General features: G+C 43.7%; 1 protein-coding gene across 3 annotated transcripts in view; it reads right to left on the bottom strand.

The window, feature by feature from the left end:
• PARN (poly(A)-specific ribonuclease) overlaps window positions 1-18,240 on the bottom strand; it is a 196,220-nt gene that overhangs the window by 141,203 nt on the left and 36,777 nt on the right. For all 3 annotated transcript variants that reach the window (XR_012896124.1, XM_025190140.2, XM_006134132.4), the window contains exons 16-18: window positions 17,979-18,054; window positions 11,806-11,916; window positions 11,649-11,718 (exon numbers count right to left, since the gene is read on the bottom strand). Coding sequence is in view for 2 of the 3 variants with exons in the window: in XM_025190140.2 (XP_025045925.1) it covers window positions 11,649-11,718; window positions 11,806-11,916; window positions 17,979-18,054 (257 nt within the window). In the remaining variant the exon portion in view is untranslated. The remainder of the gene's footprint in view (window positions 1-11,648; window positions 11,719-11,805; window positions 11,917-17,978; window positions 18,055-18,240) is intronic.

The following is an 18,240-nucleotide window of genomic DNA, read 5'->3' as shown; positions in this document are numbered from 1 at the left end:
GCCCGTGCACTTCCTGGATCCCCAGTTACTGACCAGAGCTGTCCCCTCCCCCGCCCAGACCCCCACAAGTACCCTGCCTCAGCCCCCACCAACACCCTGCCTCAGCCTGCCGCAACCTCCACCAGCGCCCTACCTTAGCACCCTGCCTCAATCCCCACCAGCATCCTGCCTTAGCACCCTGCCTCAACCCCCACCAGCAGCCTCAACCAGCACCCTGCCTCCTGACCAGGTCCTCACCAGAACCCTGCTCCTGCCCCCAGTCAGACCCCACCAGCACTTTGCCTCCTGGTCAGACTCCCTGCAACCCTGCCCAAACCCCCACCAACACCTTGCCCCTGCCCCCTGGCCAGACTCCCATCAGCATCCTGCCTCCTGGCCAGACCCCCACAAGCACCCTGCTCCTGCCCCCTCCCTCCTGGTCAGACACCTACCCCCAGCTTGCTCCTATACCCTATTTTCTACCCAGATTCTGTACACCATTCCTTTCCCAACTCACTGGCAGCCCTGTCCCATACATTGGTTCCCTCATTTTTGGCCCCACCACAGATTGTAAAGGGGTCCAGAAGAGTTAATCTGGCCTGGGGCTGGAGTGCCAGGGGAGTGAGTTGTCTCAGCTGGGGCCACATTAGTGAGGCTTGGGGGGTTTTAGAGGGGTTGTTTTTTGCATCTCACTTGTATGGCCCCAACTGACTTTTCTGGTGGTCAGTGATCCCCGACTCAAAACAGCTTCCCCACGCCCTCTCAAATAAAAACAATGCTGAAACACTGTTTGACTTTTTTTACTGAGAAATTGAGCCTGGCCCACAAGCCCCCCATGTGGCTGCAGCATCCTAACACTCCTGCACTTCCCCCAGACCTCAAATCTGGGCCTCTCATCCCCAAACTCCTGTACCCCCACATCCTCAGTCTTGTGCCACAACAGTCCTGCACCATTCACATGCTGCAATTCTGTGTCCTGAGCCCATCATACTCTCAGCCTCCCTGCCCTAAGCCCCTTACACATCCCAGCCCAAATTCCTGCACCCTCACATCCACAAGCCTGTGGCTTGTTCAACACCCCAACCCTCCATCTGACCCCAACACTCCCAACCTGAAGCCTCCTTCCTGAGCTAGCATCCCCTTCTCCACCTCCTCCGACATCAAAATTCCCTCCCAGAGCTTGCACCTCTCACCTCTTCCCACACCCGAATCCATCATTCCCAGCCCAGAGCCTGCACCTCCGGTCTCAACTCAGTGAGAGTGTATAAGGGCTGAGGATGAAGAGGAGGGGAACAGAGAGGGCGGGGCCTCAAGGAAGAGGTGGGGTCTTGGGGGAAGGGATGGGGTAGATCTTGGCTTCTCCTGACATTTAAAAAGTTCTTAGGTTTAAAAAGTTTGGAGACCACTGCTATACATCATACTGGGTATATCCTAGTCTTTTTTGCATTTGACAGCAGCCATCTTTTAAGATCTTTGAATAAAAATGTCAATAGAAGTAATAAATCTTATTTCTGGGAAGAGTGTGTTAAAGTATCTCAACATCTCTATAATATTCCTATCTTACAAATAGAAAACAGACAAATCAGTGGTAGAACCAATAACCCATCATCTCCAATCCCACTCTGGCTCTAATTACTGAAGTAATACATAACATTTGCATCTAAATTTTCTAAAAATGGATTTTTTTAAATATCTGGAAAAATTCACAAACAGCGAAACAGGTTTACAATCTATATGGATTCTCAGTCTAACATTCATCAGCATGTTTGCTTTGAGCCCCGTATTTCAGTAATTTTAGATTTGCAGAGTCTTTTCAAGACTTTAAAAAGCCTCTCTAATAATTATATTTTATCTTTAAATGTTTAAATTTCATTTCTATTACTGACTTAAAATTCTTTCAATCCAGATATTTGCTGCAGAGCTCTCCAAGTCTCAAAAGACCCAAGATTTTTTAATCAGTTTCTGCATATTATGAAGAATATAACGACCCTCTTGAAATTTCTGTAAAAATGTATTTTAAATGTACAGCTACTGGGAGTGAGTGAATGTGCTAATGGCATATTGAATAATCTCTCAAAGTTTGGAGTGAGGTGTATGACCAGATTAAGTGATATTAGACTGATCGACACTGCAGCTAGCTCTCATTTACTTAGCTGAATGTATGCAGTAAGAGTGGTGTTCAATTCCAGTTAATCACTGATCTGCATTTTGTAGCCATTAGTATATCATAGATAATGGAAGAACTCAGAAAATGATCTGATTTATGGTCATTTTGAAATGGTAAAGAATTGAACGTAAGGGGAAATTCAAAAGTCTACTTAATGGGCTACAGCCACAAAAGGCCATAAGCAGCTGTCACTTGAGGAAAATACTGTAATTAAATTTCACAAAACCACTCAGCTTTTGCCAAATCCTGTAGACACCTAAATTTTTTCAGTAAAAGTTCTGTGTATGCCAGGCAACCATACATGTGAGCTCAAGTGCCAAGCACAAAACAGGAGAAGAGAGGGGTTCTTCAAGTGATGTTCCTGTAGGTGCTCCACTCTAAGTGTCATGTCACCTGACACCACAGATCAGAATTTTCAGTAGCACTAGCCAGTTGGGCCACCCATGTGCACTAAAAGCCTTGTGCTGTTCGTGCCCTGTGCTGCGTGCATGAGTCCTCACCCCTCCTCAGCACCTTCACTGCCACCCTCGGATTCAGACGGAACTCACCTCTCTCCTAGGAGACTTTACCTCAGAACTATTCAGTTAATTAGTGAGCTTTAATATCAGTTTTTAAAGTTAACTGTTACTAGTTATTGTAGTAGTTAGTTAATTGGTACCATTAAAAAAAACTCAGAGCCACATGGCATTTAAAAGAGAGAAGAAAATGAGAACAACTAAACGAGTTTCAACACAGACAGGAGGTATTTACTACTCCTGCCATGCTGGGCTGACCAGATTTTAACAAGTACAACAGCTGTTGTGAACCTATGCCCGCCTCGGAGGACACCCATCATGTATCAGGTGCCTCGGTGAGGCACACATTCCTCAAAAATGCCCTCAATGCACCAAACTCACATCCCGGGCTCATCAAGACAGGAAGATGCAGCTCCACATGCTCCTCGGACAAAGGTCTCCAGCCTTCTGACACTAGGGATTATGGCTCTCATTCCGAGCCTCCCAGAGCCGAAAAAAGACTGGGGGGAGGAAGGGGAATGTCTCCCACACCAAAGGCGGTGCCAAAAAAGAGTGTGTTTCTAATGCACTCTTTGCCAGCCTCTTCATCATAGATCAGCACCAGTGACAAATCGACAAAATCCACAGAACTGAAGCCCCAGCATGGGATATCGCGGGCACTGGTATCTGAACACCTGCCTACTATCCTAGCATCAGCAAAAATGCGAGACCCAGACAAGTCTTTCACACCATCTGCACTGCCACCACCAAGTGACTCACCAGAGCTGATGAAGGCTCAGTCTAAATCCCTGCATGTCTGCCACGCCAGAGAGCCCAGAACCAGCTTTCTCGCTGGCACCATTATCACTAGCATTGGCACTATGCTTACCAGCACCAATAGCGTGTCACTTCTGATCATCGAACATGCTTACCAGCACCAATAGCGTGTCACTTCTGATCATCGAACATGCTTACCAGCACCAATAGCGTGTCACTTCTGATCATCGAACATGCTCACAACTTCCCAGACTAGCGAGGTGTACTTTCCCTTTGCTGCCCTCCATCTCGGGACTCCACCAGATCTCTGAGGTCCCCAGTACCATCAGTGTGGAGTGCTTTTGAAGAGGCCCAAATGAGTGTCTTCTCTTTGAGACACTCTTCACCAACCATATTGTGTTGTGACAAGTACGGACACGGCCATTCCTATGATCACCATCCTCCATGGATAATGGAATGGAAGTATCCGCCTTGATACTATAGGCACTGGACATCCTGCTGACAGAAATCAGTATCCAGGCATCATTCCAGTGCCCCACCTATGCCTTCTTCCAGGAAACTACCTTGTTCTCCCCACAGATGTACCCCAATGGATGTGGATCAGCAAGACACAGATTAGTGGAAGGTAACAGACTATAACACCCCAACCCTGATACTTCACCCATTGATGAGTCTTCCCCAGATGAGGCAATCATCCTGGGGGACGTTTCCCCCACTGATGACCTCAGCAGTTTCAAGAACTGTTCAAAAGATGGCCTCAATTCAACAGGTGAAGCTCACAGAGGTCCAAGAAAAACACACCACCTCCTGAAGCAACTCTAGCCTACTCAGAGGAAAAATTGCACTCCATATAGACGAGGCTATTATGGAGGTGGCAGATGACATTTGGCAAACGCCCGCATCTGTCCCTCTCACTAACAAGCAAGCAAAGTATTTTATGCCTGGCAAAGGGCTAGGCTTTCTATTTATTCACCCACAACCCAACTCATTGGTGGCTGATGCTGCCCAATAGAGGTCCAAGTTGTCCCAATATCAAAATACTTCCCAAGATAAACGTTTGGACCTCTTTGGAAGAAAGATGTACTTGTCTTCCATACTCCAACGACGCATAGTGAACAATGCCACCCTCCTGGCTAACCATGATTTCAATAATTATTCCAGGTTAACTGACTTGATGGAACACTTGCCAGACAATAAAAGATAGGTGCTGAAGTCAATAGTTCAGGAGGGATACACCACGGCTCTCACAGACTTACAAATGGCCTTGGATGTGGCAGACTGCAAAGTCGATCACAACCTCCATCATCAAGAAGAGAGCCTCTTGGCTTCAATCTGCAGGAGTCCCCAAAGAGCTCCCAGGAAAGGTAGAAGACCTTCCCTTTGATAGGAGAAAACTTTTTGCCACAAAAACAGATGAGGTCCTTCATACCAGTAAAGATTCTCTGACAACACTGTGAACTTTAGGGATATATGCTCCTTCCTACTGACAAAAGAGATTCATGCCTTATCAACATCAGTGTGATTCCTCATACTGGAGAAACCAACACAGGCCTTTTGACCAGTCTCATCCTAGATCTCGTGTTCAGAGCAAGTGCCAGAATAACAACCGCTCCTCCACTTCCCTGTCCAACAAGCAGCAGGTTTGAAACCTAGGTCAGGGATCTGCATGACCTTTCCCGCCTCCATATTCAGGAACACACTGCTATCTTTCACCATCACTTGCGCCCATTCTACCATCACTGGGCTGCCATCACCACAGACCACTGGTCCTGGCAATAGTCATATCCAGCTACTCCATCCAATTCACTTCTCTCCCTTACACCCTCTTCCCCCTCCTTCCCATCCCTCTTGAGGGACCCCTCTCATGAGGGACACTTCCAAGGAAGGAGGTTCATCAGCTCCTCACAATAGGAGCAGTAGAGAGAGTTCCTGATCAGTTCATAGGCAAGGGGTTCTACGCCAACACTTCCTCACAGAGAAGTGCATGGGAAGATGGAGACCCACCCTAGATCTACGAAAGCTCAACACACACCTATGAAAACAGCAGTTCATGATAGCAACTCTAATGTTGATCATCCCAGCACTGGACAACTGGTAGGTCAAAGGGTGCAAACAAGATGCCTACTTCCACCCATCTCACAGATGATTCCTCCATTTTTTGTAGCATCGGAACATTTTCAGTACCAAGTCCTACCTTTTCGCCTCTCTTCAGCATGCAGGATATTTTCGAAGCCCCTGGCAGTTGTGGCTGCATACCTATGTCATCAGAGAGTGATAATCTTCCCTTATCTCGATGACTGCTTTATAAAAGGTTCATCCCAAGCAGAAACTCTTCACATGATATCTACCACCAGAAATGTGTTCAGTTCCCTAGATCTCATTATCAACAATCTAAAGTCACTCTTCAGCCATCTCAGTGTTTAGAGTTAATAAGCACTCACTTGATTCTCCCACTACTCAGGCCTACCTGCCAGTGCAGATTCCAGACAATACAGGACTTGGTCGCCACAGTTGTCAAAAGCCCTTTAGTAACAGTTCTGACATGTTTACAACTGATGGGCCATATGGCCACCATGACATACGTAGTGCAGCATGCTCATTTACATCTTCTCTGCCTCCCGCACTGGCTGGCATCTGTCTATGCCCCTTCAAAACACTGCATTCACAAACAAGTCTCTCCCCATCCACATGTCCTAACCTCCCTCAAATGGTGGACCATCCCAACCAATCTGCTGACAGGGGTTCTGTTTCAACGAGGCCAAATATCGACCCAGATCACAACCAACAACTCCAGGATTGGTTGGGGAGCAAAGCTGGATAATCTTTTTACTCATGGTCAATGGTGTGAGCACAAATCATCTCTAAAATATCAATATGCTAGAGCTCCACACTGTTGCCATTGCCTGCAAACACTTCCAATCATGCATAACCAGTTCTACTGTCAGAATACCGACAATGTAACAACCACGTACTATATCAATCACCAAGGCAGGGCTCGATCCCCTTTGTTATGCACGAAGGCATTCCACCTCTGGAGCGGATACATCACCAACTATACAACCCTAACTGTGTCGTGCCTGCCTGGAATCAACATTGCAGCAGACACCCTCAGCAGGATTTTCACCATAGACCACGAATACGAAATAGATCGATAGGTAATCAGGTCCATATTTCAAGACTGGGGATCTCCCCAGATACATCTTCATCTCTCGCACCAATGCCAAATGCCTGCAGTACTTCTCCAGAGCAGATATAGAACAGGGTTCCCTGGGTGATCTTTTCCTGATACTCTGGGAGGTTTACCTATTTTATGCCTTGCCCTCAATCCCACTTCTGAGATTCATCAGAAACATCAAAAGGGACCATGCCTGAGTAATTCTCATAGCCCGCTCCTGGTCCAGACAGATCTGGTTTCCCTAACTCTCTCAGATGTCTTTTCAACCTCTCTATCCCCTCCCCTGCCGGCCAAACCTACTTACCCAGAATGGGTAACTGCTGCACCATCATCCACAACACCATTGTGGAACTTGGAGTTGGTGTTGGATACATTATCTCAACCTCCTTTTGAACCCTTAGTGACTTGCTCATTGTGTCTCATGACCTCCAAAGTAGTTTTTCTTTTAGCAATGTCTGCTGGCAGGTTCAGTAACCTTGCAGCCCTTACAGCACTGCTATGGTACACGGTTTTTACTAAAGACAGCATTATGTTACATGCTCATCCATCTTTTTTAAACTAAAGTTGTGTTCGGACTTTCATATCAAAGAACCAATCATTGTACCTACCTTCTAACCAAAATCGCATTCATCCGCACAGGAAGCTCTCCTCCACACTTCAGATGTTAGGACGACTCTTTTTATAATAAAAAAAGAGCCTTCCGCACTTCTCAGCAACTCTGTGTCAACAGCCGAGTGATGCAAAGGCAGTCCACTCATCGCAATGCATATCTAACAGTCTCCTGTATCACACAGTGCTACACTCTACATCAACCTATCCAACCCAAAGCACACTCTACTAAGGTAGTAGCTACCTCCATGGCTTTCCTACAATGAGTTCTGCTCCGAGTTATTTGCCGTGCAGCCACATGGTCGTTGGACCATAACTTTATGAAACATTACACTATACTCCAGCATATTTCCAATAATGAGGCAGTGACCACAGCAGTGCTTTCCATTGTTAACGAAGGGTGACTCCAAAGCCAGCCATCCTTGCTTCAACTGATCACTGCTACGAAGTCACCTACAGTGAAGCACCCACAGGGACATCACTCAAAGAAGAAAAGGAAGTTATTCACCTTCTGCAGTAACAATGGTTCTTCGAGATGTGCCTCCGTGGGTGCTCCATTATCCACATTCCTCCCCTCTTCTTCAGCGGATTTCTCTTTGCTTCTCCTTTTTCAGACACTCGGCTATCCACGAAGGAATTGAGGAGGGGTCAGGCCATGCACATGAAGCACAGGGCATGAACGGCACAAGGCACCTCATGTACATGCAGAGCTCAACCAGCTAGTGCTACAGAAAACCCCCATCTTAGGCACCTCCAGTGAAGCACCCACGGGGATACACATCTCGAAGTATCATTGTTATTACATAAAAAGAGGAACTTCCTTTTCCACCTCCTAACTTGTCAGTGAGGCTGATCTGGTAAGAACGCAAAACCTTGCATAGCAGATCAGGACACTATAGATGAGCTTACACAAAACAGCTGAGATGGAATGACTACCTTCCTCAATCCTCATGTACTTACATGGGATGAAGGACAGTCCTAATTCAAGGGCACCTACCTACTCCCTCTAATGCTGGGGAGGGCAGGGGAGGCACTTGAATTATGAGAAACATCAATACGGATATACCGCCTCTCTACTAAACATTTATTTATTTAAATATTTTTATCCCGCCTTTCTATTTAAAATATTCAAAGTGGCTTACAAAAAAAACCCACAATACAAATATATATAAAATTTAAAATATGAGACCCCCAAAGGGACATAACCAGCTAAAAACATAGAGAGGAGGAACACACACATACAAACTCAAACATTAATAAAAGCATGAATAAAAAGGGTGGCTTTAGCCTGACGCCGAAACAACGCTAACATTGGCGCTGTTGCCTGTCAATTGTAAATCAAGATCTGGGACATTATAATTATAAAGGACATAAGATTTCAAAATGGAGTTTATGGACTGAAGGACATTTAAAATGGAACCCAAAGGAGCTGAGAGACTTTTGCCGCCAAAACTTAACAGCTGCACACAGCACATGGCTGTGCACACTGCACCACAGCGTTGCACACAGTGCGAAGATCTGCACTCGGCACCGATTTGTTTGCACCCAATATCATTTTGTGCACTAGAGACACTCAAGCGGTTTTCCCGCCTTGGGACCTTTATAAACTCAAGCCCCAGAGGAGATCAGGCTCTATTCCATCTCCACTCACTTGGTTTGATTCGTTCACCTGCCTGACCACTACAGCAGCCTGCCATTCCTGAGACCGTGGTGAAGGCCCAGGATATACTGTGGGACGGATCACCATCTCCAGTTGCTCTCAGGGTGCTTCGGCCCACCACTGTGGCAAATGCCCAGTACGGTGGACCCCAGCTACCTGTGTCCACAGTGTAACGCCTTTGGACTCCTCAGTGTTCCTCCCTTGAGGCTGCCAAGCAGCCAACAGGTAGCAGGTCCTGAGCCTCGGCTGTCACCTCAATCCTAGACAGACTGAGTATAGTTTATGTTCTCTTGTTAACTGTGCTATCCCCTATTATTTCAGAGGGTAAGAGGTTGGTTTTCTTTTACAGTGTTGTGTTCTGGGTTTATTCTTATGCTGTTATCTGTTGCATACAATATATTTCTTTTAAATTGGATATTGGAGTCTGCTTATTTTGGACTGGAGAAATCCATTGGTGACAGATATGGTGGTTTCCAGGTTAGACCACCTTCTGGGACAAAGGCATTTACCATCTAGTTGGCCCCTCACCAAATTTAGCTTACTAGTGCACCTTTGCTAGTAACACCATGTGAATATCCCGATGAAGAGAATTCCACAGCCTGGGAGCAAAAGCTGAGAATGCCCTGTTCCACGTAAATGTTAATCTTATTTCCACAAGTGGGGGGAACACGAAGCAAAGCCCCCCCACCTGACCTCAATCCCCAGGCAGGTTCATATGGGAGAAGATGGTACTTCAGATACCCCGGACCCAACTCATTTACGGCTTTATAGGTCATAACTAAAACCTTAAATTGTGTCCGGAAACACACCAGAAACCCAGTGCAGCTGCCGAAGCACTGGCATAATGTGCTCCGTATAACTATTGTTATAGTTAGAACTCGAACAGCCGCATTCTGGACCAGGTGAAGTTTCTGAAGGCTTTTTAGAAGCAACCCCACATAAAGTGCATTACAGTAATCCAGTCGGGACGTAACAAGAGCATGGATGACTGTGGCTAAGTCATGCTTGTTCAGTAAGGGTCGCAGCTCGCGGATCAAATGATGTTGCCCAAAGGCACTCCTGGCCACTGAAGAAATCTGATTTTCAAATGTTAAAGAAGGGTCCAGGAGGACTCCCAAGCTATGTACCTGTTCTTTCAGGGGAAGAGTGACCCCATCTAGATCAGGTGCCATGCCACATTCCCGAACAGATGGCCTCCTGATCCACATCCTAACCATTCGGCTGTAGCATATTCTGTTGCAGAGCTCCTTCTGTCCTTCCTAATGAACCTGTTCTGCTACGGAAAAGTAAAATAATTGAAGCAGGTCTCCTGCCTCTCAGGTGAGGGCTCTAGCCACTAGGACACTTAATGGCTTATTCTTGATCTCAATGACACTTATTATTTATTCAGTGGAAGATCTTCAGAGAGACTGAGGAAGCCCCACATCACAATATCATATTACCCAATGGTTATTTACTCACAAGACAAGCGTCATATCCTTGTTCAAATCCCATCTTCCCCTCAGGTACGCGGTGGGGACGGGTCTTGACCCAGGAGTCTCCCATATCCCCATTGAGTATTCTAATCACTGGGCTAAAAGTAATAATGGAGGTCCTCCTTCTCCCCCTCCTTTCCAGCTTCTTGATAAAATGCATAGATGCCTCAAGTCAAGCAAAAGTTTGTGCTGCTGAGTGTCCCAATATAGGAGGGCACATCCCTACAGCCCAAATGTACGTATGCCTAACTCCGAAAGCTTAGAATGCAAACCTCATCCTGGCACCTCCCATGGACTAGTTTAGGCAAAGAGCTACCTAACATGCTGCCTTTCGTGAAACCCCTTCATAGGAGCCTCTCCACTCCTCACTGTATACAGAAACTAGGTTCCAAAATTAAGCTTTGTGAATTTCAGTCATTTTCTGAGTGCCAAAAAATCAGCTTTGATGATGCCCCATCACAATTCCCAAATTTATGACTCTCTCAACATGCCTCCAATATTCATTCCAATAAGGTGACTATTTGCAGATTTGGCTATTGCTTTCCAAAATGTGGTATCTTTCTGTTTACAACTCTCCCTAAGCTTCTGTAAAGAGATTCCTCATCACAACTTTACCAATTCACAAGCCATTAGAAGCACGAGAAGGAAGAACTACAGATAAAATAAGCAAAGCATCAGAAACGCACAAAATAACCTTTATTTCTAAAACATTCAATTAAATCTTTAAGATCTTCATGAACATCTAATCCAGAAATAAAAAATGCTGTGAATTAAAGATCCTATATATTTACTCTGAAAATTCAATGTACCTTGAAAAATATAGCCTGATACCTTAAATATTCAAAGATTTTGGTCCAGGTAAAGCAAAAGCTACATCAAAAACCTGCTCTGGATCCTATGGACATATTTCTAAGCTCCGCTATATCTATTTTTTAAGATCAGTGCAACAGTAAGCTTAATTAATTCCTCAGACTAATTCTTTGGTACCTAACTTAGAAGCTATTTTCATCACTTTGATTATTCCATAGAACCAGGTGAACATTTGCTATCTTAATATTCAGATGAATTACAGAATTACTTTTGCTCTCTTGTGCAAACTGTCAAGCATCTCCCCCTGTTCAGAAGAAATATTTAATGAATATATGGGTGTTTTTACCTTCTAATACCAACACGTTATAAAATTCTTAACACAAATGAGATGTCAATACTGAATTTTAAACGTTAAAAGTGCAAGTAATTAGTTTAAACAAAGGCTAGAGTTTTCAGCTCTACCTTCAGATTATAGGTTTTGTAATGTACATTGATTACTTACTTGTTAAAAAAAGGTTCAATGAGTTTTGATCTAGCAGATACATGACTTTTTGGAGGACTGAGAAATGAACCTAGTAAACAAAAAAGAAATTCAGCATATTATATACAGTGAAACAAGAGTGTAAAGGAATTGTTTTGAGGGGGAAAAAATATAGTACCTAGGTAGTTAGCCATGGAGATGAAACACAGTCCTGTTATGTAAGCATCATAGCCTGCTTCATGAAGTTGTTCAGAAGCTGTGTCATAACTTGGAAACCCTTCTGCACTTTCTGAGGAAGGAAAGTAATGTTTACCTAAGGATATCATGGCAGTGAAACAAAAGACCAGACTAACACGGCTACATCTCTATTACTATGACAGTGAAAGTTATACCTAACCAGAAACTCATGTTTGCTTTAAGTTTATAATGCACTATAGATCATTCTAGTCAGTTTTACAAAATACAAGCAATTTACAACTTTACTGACAGGAGCATACTTCTGGGAATCATTCCAATCCCACCAAATCAAAGATTGTACCACCAGACTCCCATATAGCCTTTTTCATCCAGAGATGCTCTGGACTGTTTTGTGACTTAAGATGCCAAATTTCCATTAAAACAACAGGAATAAGGTTAATCATCACCCAATTTTTTCTGATTTTCTGCAACATGACATATATAGTATGTAATTATTTCTCCATTGGTAGCAAACACACTATCTATGCCTTTTCAAAAATGCCTACCTGACATCAACATCTCCGAACATAATTAGGGCCAAATTTTAAAATATACATAAATGCCTAAATATACAAATAAATCACGTGGCATTCTGAACCTAAGTCAATTTTTAAGCACCTCAAATACATTTTAAAAGTTTAGCCTTGAAAGACTTACAAAGCCTATGTCCCAGTGGAAGCCAATCGGACTTAAAACTTTTCAAAATTATGCCAGAATAGTAGAGAAATGTGTGTCATTTAATTCGACCCTCACAAGCCCCCAACAATTGGGTAGTCTTTAAAACTTAACTTCTCAGTCTATAAAGACATCTAAACAGTTCAAGCAGGTTTTTTTGGCTGGGAAATTGGACTGGAAGGAGAGAAACAGCTGTTTAACACACCAATCAAGTGTGCTCAGACTAGCACAGTGGAAACTGAAGTCAAGCTTAATTATATTCACATTATTACAATTAAGGAATCTTTTTCACCACAAAAGTTATCAATTAACATGTGAGTACACTGCAGTATTTACAATATGGACATAAACAAGCGTAATAATATAATATGGCTAAAATATGTAAAGGAAGACTGTATGTAATATAATGAGCTGACTAACTGCCTTATGTAATATTTTCTCAGCATCTAACAAGGACACAAAATTCTTAGCATATTTAAATTTACCATCTACAAAAATGTTCCACCATATCGTAAGTATGCCAACGTTCCACAGACAAAACCAGTCCTTCCTTGAAAGAGTAGATTTCTAAGGAAAAATGTTAATACTACCTCACCAAAAGACACAGCTGACCTGTCTGAACAAGTTTAAATCAACAGTTAGCCTTTTATAGGTCTCACTGCATACCCATCAACATATTTTTACACATATCTAACAACTAACCTAAGTATTGCAATAATTTAAAACCATTTTGGCCTTGGAAACTCTGACCCAGGTCTACATCAACATCAAACTTTACAGTAGACATTTACTAAAAGTGAACCATAACATATCCACCAAACTTTGATGTAGAACACAAAATTTCATACAATCATTTGGTACTATATCAGCTAAAAGAACTCATCTAAGAGCCCATGTTGTGTAATCCCCAGGTTTGAAGAGCCTATAGTGAATACACTATGAAAGGTATATATGTGGAAATAGGAAACCATTTCATTTGGAGGGTGAAGCACTGGAATGGGTACCTGAGGTGGTGGTGGAATCTCCATCCCTAGAAGTTTTTAAGTCCCAGGTGGACAAAGTCCTGGCTGAGATGATTTAGTTGGGATTGCTCCTGCTTTCAGGAGGGAGTTGGATTCAACCTCCTGAGGTCTCTCCCAGACCTGTGATTCTATAATTAAATGTGGTGTACACCAGCACCTCCCTCTGCTTGGTTAATAGAATGATTATTACAGAAGGAAGTTCGAAAGCCTCTGGATTTCTGTTTTTCTTGAAGCCACCCAAATGCATTAAACTAAGTGCATTTGCTGTGCATATTTATAATGCTCTAACACCCAGTGACAGGGTGTATCAACCCTACACTGGGGCCAAAGGGGTTAAACTGACCTAGCTGGCTAGGAAGGCCCGACCCCCACAACCCTGCCAGGCATACTCCAACTGAAGGCTGGCTATAAAGGCCTCTGGAGCTGCTCAGTGAGGGCTGACTACTGCAGTGAAAGGAGGTGCCACAGGACCTCGGGGAAAGCACAGCCGGACCAAACAGCAGCAGAGGGACAGCAATAGAAGCCTCCAGATCAGTGTGTGAAGATGGAGAGGACTTCCTACAGAATATGTTTGTCAGAGGCTTGAAATGGATGGCACAAGACAAATCGCTTGATCATTGTCTTTGGTCCACCCTCTCTAGGTACTTGGTGCTGGCCACTGTTAGCAGACAGGCTACTAGGCTAGATGGACCTTTGGTCTGGCCCAGTATGGCCATTCTTATGTTCTTAGCTCAGCAAGGAGAATTGCTCCCCCAGAGCACAGCATACTGCGGTAGGATTCCCCATGGAGCTAGCAGTGGACCGCGCCACTGCTAACAGGGCCATGGACTGGGACCCAGGTCCCCCTAACAGCTCCTCAGATATCCCACAGACAGTGAAGCTTTGTTTATGATATATGGACTCTGTGGCTGCTGGGCCGTACCACCCTAACCCCAGGGCACTGTGTATTTCTGTGGCCATTAGCCATGTTACCCTGAACACAGGGGAATGTTTAGACTCTGTGGCCACTAGGCCTTATTACTGTACTGCAACCTGCATTCACATGGACTTTGTGGCTGATAGGCCACTCTTATCCTGAGCAGGAGTCCGAGAAGCCACAGAGGACCAGCTGCCAATCTCTCTGGCAGGTAGACAAGGTGCCCCTGAACACACCCATATAGCTTAAGGTAAAAGACACTCTCCTGCCTTTCAACGTTATGCTGTTGAATATTCCCCCCCCCCCCATATCAGCAGTTCATGCGTTCCATTCCAAAAAGCTAAAACCAGTCTGTGCCTTCTGATCATTTAACAGTACTTCTTTCATGCCACTGCCTTAGCCAAAACAATGCAGCTCCACAGTACTGAATGACATAGTAAGTTAGCATGAGTTCCAGTTATTACTGTATTTTTTCAAAGAGCCCAGCTAAGTACTACTTGTAATTAATTAAATAAGAGCATTTAGACTAATACACTTTAACCTTCTCTTTGAGTCACAGTACAAATTATTCACAGAAACCCAAGTTGCAGAACTAATGCCATCAGTAGAATGACAGAACAGCTGTTCACTGAAAAATTACTTTTTTAGTTTCCTCAAAATAAAGCTGAAGTATAATGTCTAAAACAACAACGAATAATGATTAACAAAAAGTATTATCATAGAATCATGAGAGGTAGGGTTGCCAGGTGTCCAGTATTCACCCGGACAGGAGTGAAAATTATTCTTTTTAACTTCTGAGGAAAGTAGAAGAAACAATGAGTTTAAATTGCATCAAGGGAGGTTTAGGTTGGATGTACGGAAGAACTTGCTAACTGTAAGGGTGATTTAACACTGGAATAAATTGCCTTAGGAGCTTTTTAAGAGCAGTGAGAAACACTTTTCAGGAATGGTATTTTCAGCTCCTGTCCACCTAAAATGTCCGGTATTTTCTGAAATTTTCCCCAGCCAGGAGGCGAAAATGCCAGGCACCTAGCAACCCTACAAACATTCAGCGCCATTTTGGGTTACTTGTAGTCTTTTTTTTTTTGCTCAACAACTTTGGTCCCCCCCCCCCCTTTTTTTTCCCCCTCCAACAGAATTTTTTTCCTTTTTGGGGGGGGGAGGGGGTCAGTATTTTTGTTTCAACCATCTGGCAACCCTAACGAGAGGTCACGTCCTGTCCCTTGCACTCATAGAAAGACCAAGCACCAGCTAGACCACGGGTAGGCAAGATACCTCTCGTGGGCTGGATCTGGCCTGCCAAGCCACCAGATCCAGCCCATATATTCCCTTGCTGGGACCCTCAAGCATGCAGTAGCCGCTGATTTAAGCACAAGGCTGCTCTGTGCGCCCCTCTGCTCTGGAGGGAGGGAGAGGCTTCATGTGATCTGCCCGCTCCCAGCATATTCATCAGCTACTATTGGACAAAAACAGTCAGGCAGGCTGCACAAGCATTTCCTCCCTCCTGGAGCTGAGAGCCACATGGAGGGAGAAGCCTGCAGTTCTAAACATGAAGCCCAGCCTGCCTTGGAGGTGCTGCAGGAATGCTGGCCGAGAGATGCTTAGGTATCCCAGCCAGAGCCTGCCTCTGGCACTAAGGCCCCTCCTGTACCCTAACTCCCTTCCACCGGTCACCCTCCAAACCCTCAGCACCCCTCTGCACCAGGTCACAACTCCCTCCCAGTCCCTGTACCCTCTCCTACATTCCTCCCCCAGTCCAGAATCCTCTCCTGCACTTCAGTTTGTCCAAATCAATTTGAATTTACATCTTATCCTCCATGATCTAAATCACTGATGAAAATATTTAACAGAACCAGTCCCAAAACAGACCCCATGCGGAACCCCAATTCTTATGCCCTTCCAGGATTGTGAAACTACTCTGAGAATGGTTATCCAACCAGTTATCCATCCACCTTATGGTAGCCCCATCTAAGTTGTATTTACCTAGTTTATTGATAAGAATATCATGTGAGACCATATCAAATACCTTACTAAATTCTAGGTATAGCACGTCCACTGCTTCTCCCTTATCCACAAGATTCTTTATCCTATCAAAGAAAGCTATCCGATTGGTTTGACATGATTTGTTATTTACAAATCCATGCTGGCTGTTACCTATCACCTTATTATCTTCCAGGTGTTTGCAGAGTAAATCCTTAATTACTTGCTCCATTATCTTTCCTGGCACAGAAGTTAAACTGACTGGTCAATAGTTCCCTGGGTTGTTCTTATTTCCCTTTTTATAGATAGGCACTATATTTGTTCTTTTCCAGTGTTCCAGAATGTCTCCTGTCTTCCATGGTTTTTCAAAGATGATAGCTAAAGGGTCAGATACCACCTCTATCAGTTCCTTGAGTATTCTAGGATGCGTTTCATCAAGCCCTGGTGACTTGCAGACATCTAACTTTTCTAAGTGATTTTTAACTTGCTCTTTTTTTATTTTATCTTCTAAATCTACACCATTACGTATGTTAGTCAGTACCCATTATGTAAGACATTCCTTCATCAGCAGACTTCTTAGTGAAGACCGAAGCAAATAAGTCATTAAGCACCTTTGCCATTTCCAAGTTTCCTGTTACTGTTTCTCCCTCCTCACTGAGCAATGAGCGTACCCTGGCCTTAGTCTTCATCTTGCTTCTAACGTTTATAGAAAGTCATCTTGTTTCCTTTTGTGTCTAACTAGTTTGAGCTTATTTTGTGCCTTTGCCTTTCTAATCTGCCCCTGCATACCTGTATTGTTTGCATATATTTATCTTTCATAATTTGTCCTACTTTCCACTTTTTATATGACTCCTTTTTTATTTTTAGATCATGCAAAAAAAAAGTATGCCATATTGTCTGTCTTTCCTATGCAGTGGAATAGACTATTCTTTTGCACTTGGTGTCTTTCTAAAAACCTTTTTCCAACTGTTTTTCCTCTTAGATTTCAAGAAGGAAGATTTTAGCAAGCTCAGGGAGTTCGTAAGTAAGACCCCAAGGGAAGAAAGTCTATTACCTTTATATTGCTATTTTTACTTCTACCATTTCTTAGAATCATGATTATTATTTCATGATCACTTTCACCCAAGCTGCCTTCCACTTTCACATTTTCATCAAGTTTCTCCTCATATTTGTCAAAATAAAATCTAGAAGAGCATCTCCCATTGTAGCATTCTGCATCTTCTGGAATAAAAAATTGCCTCCAATACAGTCCAAGAATTTGTTGCATAATCTGGCTTTGCTATATTTTTCCCCAACTGTGTAGTTCAAGTCCTCCATCAACACCAAGTCCTGTGTTATGCATACAACACTGCATATATGTAACTCACTGACAATAACCAACTGGAGTTTAAAAACTCCATTTATTTAGAAATAAAGCATTTTACAAAACCAACTAAGGAATTAGCATACCAATCTGTTCTGTAAAAAGAAATCTAGCTCATGATTTAGGGCCATAGGGCAAATGTTTTCATGCATCCTTACCAACTTCTGGAGGATTGAATGGAATCTCTTTTAAACGTTTTTCCAGTTCCGCAAGGGATGTGTTGTTAATAATTTCCTAGAAACACAAGACAACATTGCATATGAGGACATCAGTGTCAAATGCATTTCCCCACATATCGAGATCAGATGGATTAGAGGTAATATTTGGGATTTAGTACTGCCATCTTGGTGTTCTCTACGGAGCTATACACAATCCAGTTCTACATACTAAGGGCCTAGAAAGAACAGTGTGCTCACATTC

This window comes from Pelodiscus sinensis, chromosome 16, assembly GCF_049634645.1.
Source record: "Pelodiscus sinensis isolate JC-2024 chromosome 16, ASM4963464v1, whole genome shotgun sequence".
Lineage (NCBI taxonomy): Eukaryota > Metazoa > Chordata > Testudines > Trionychidae > Pelodiscus > Pelodiscus sinensis.
The sequence above is the reverse complement of the archived record's forward strand: the minus strand, read 5'-3'. Positions and strand labels throughout refer to the sequence as shown.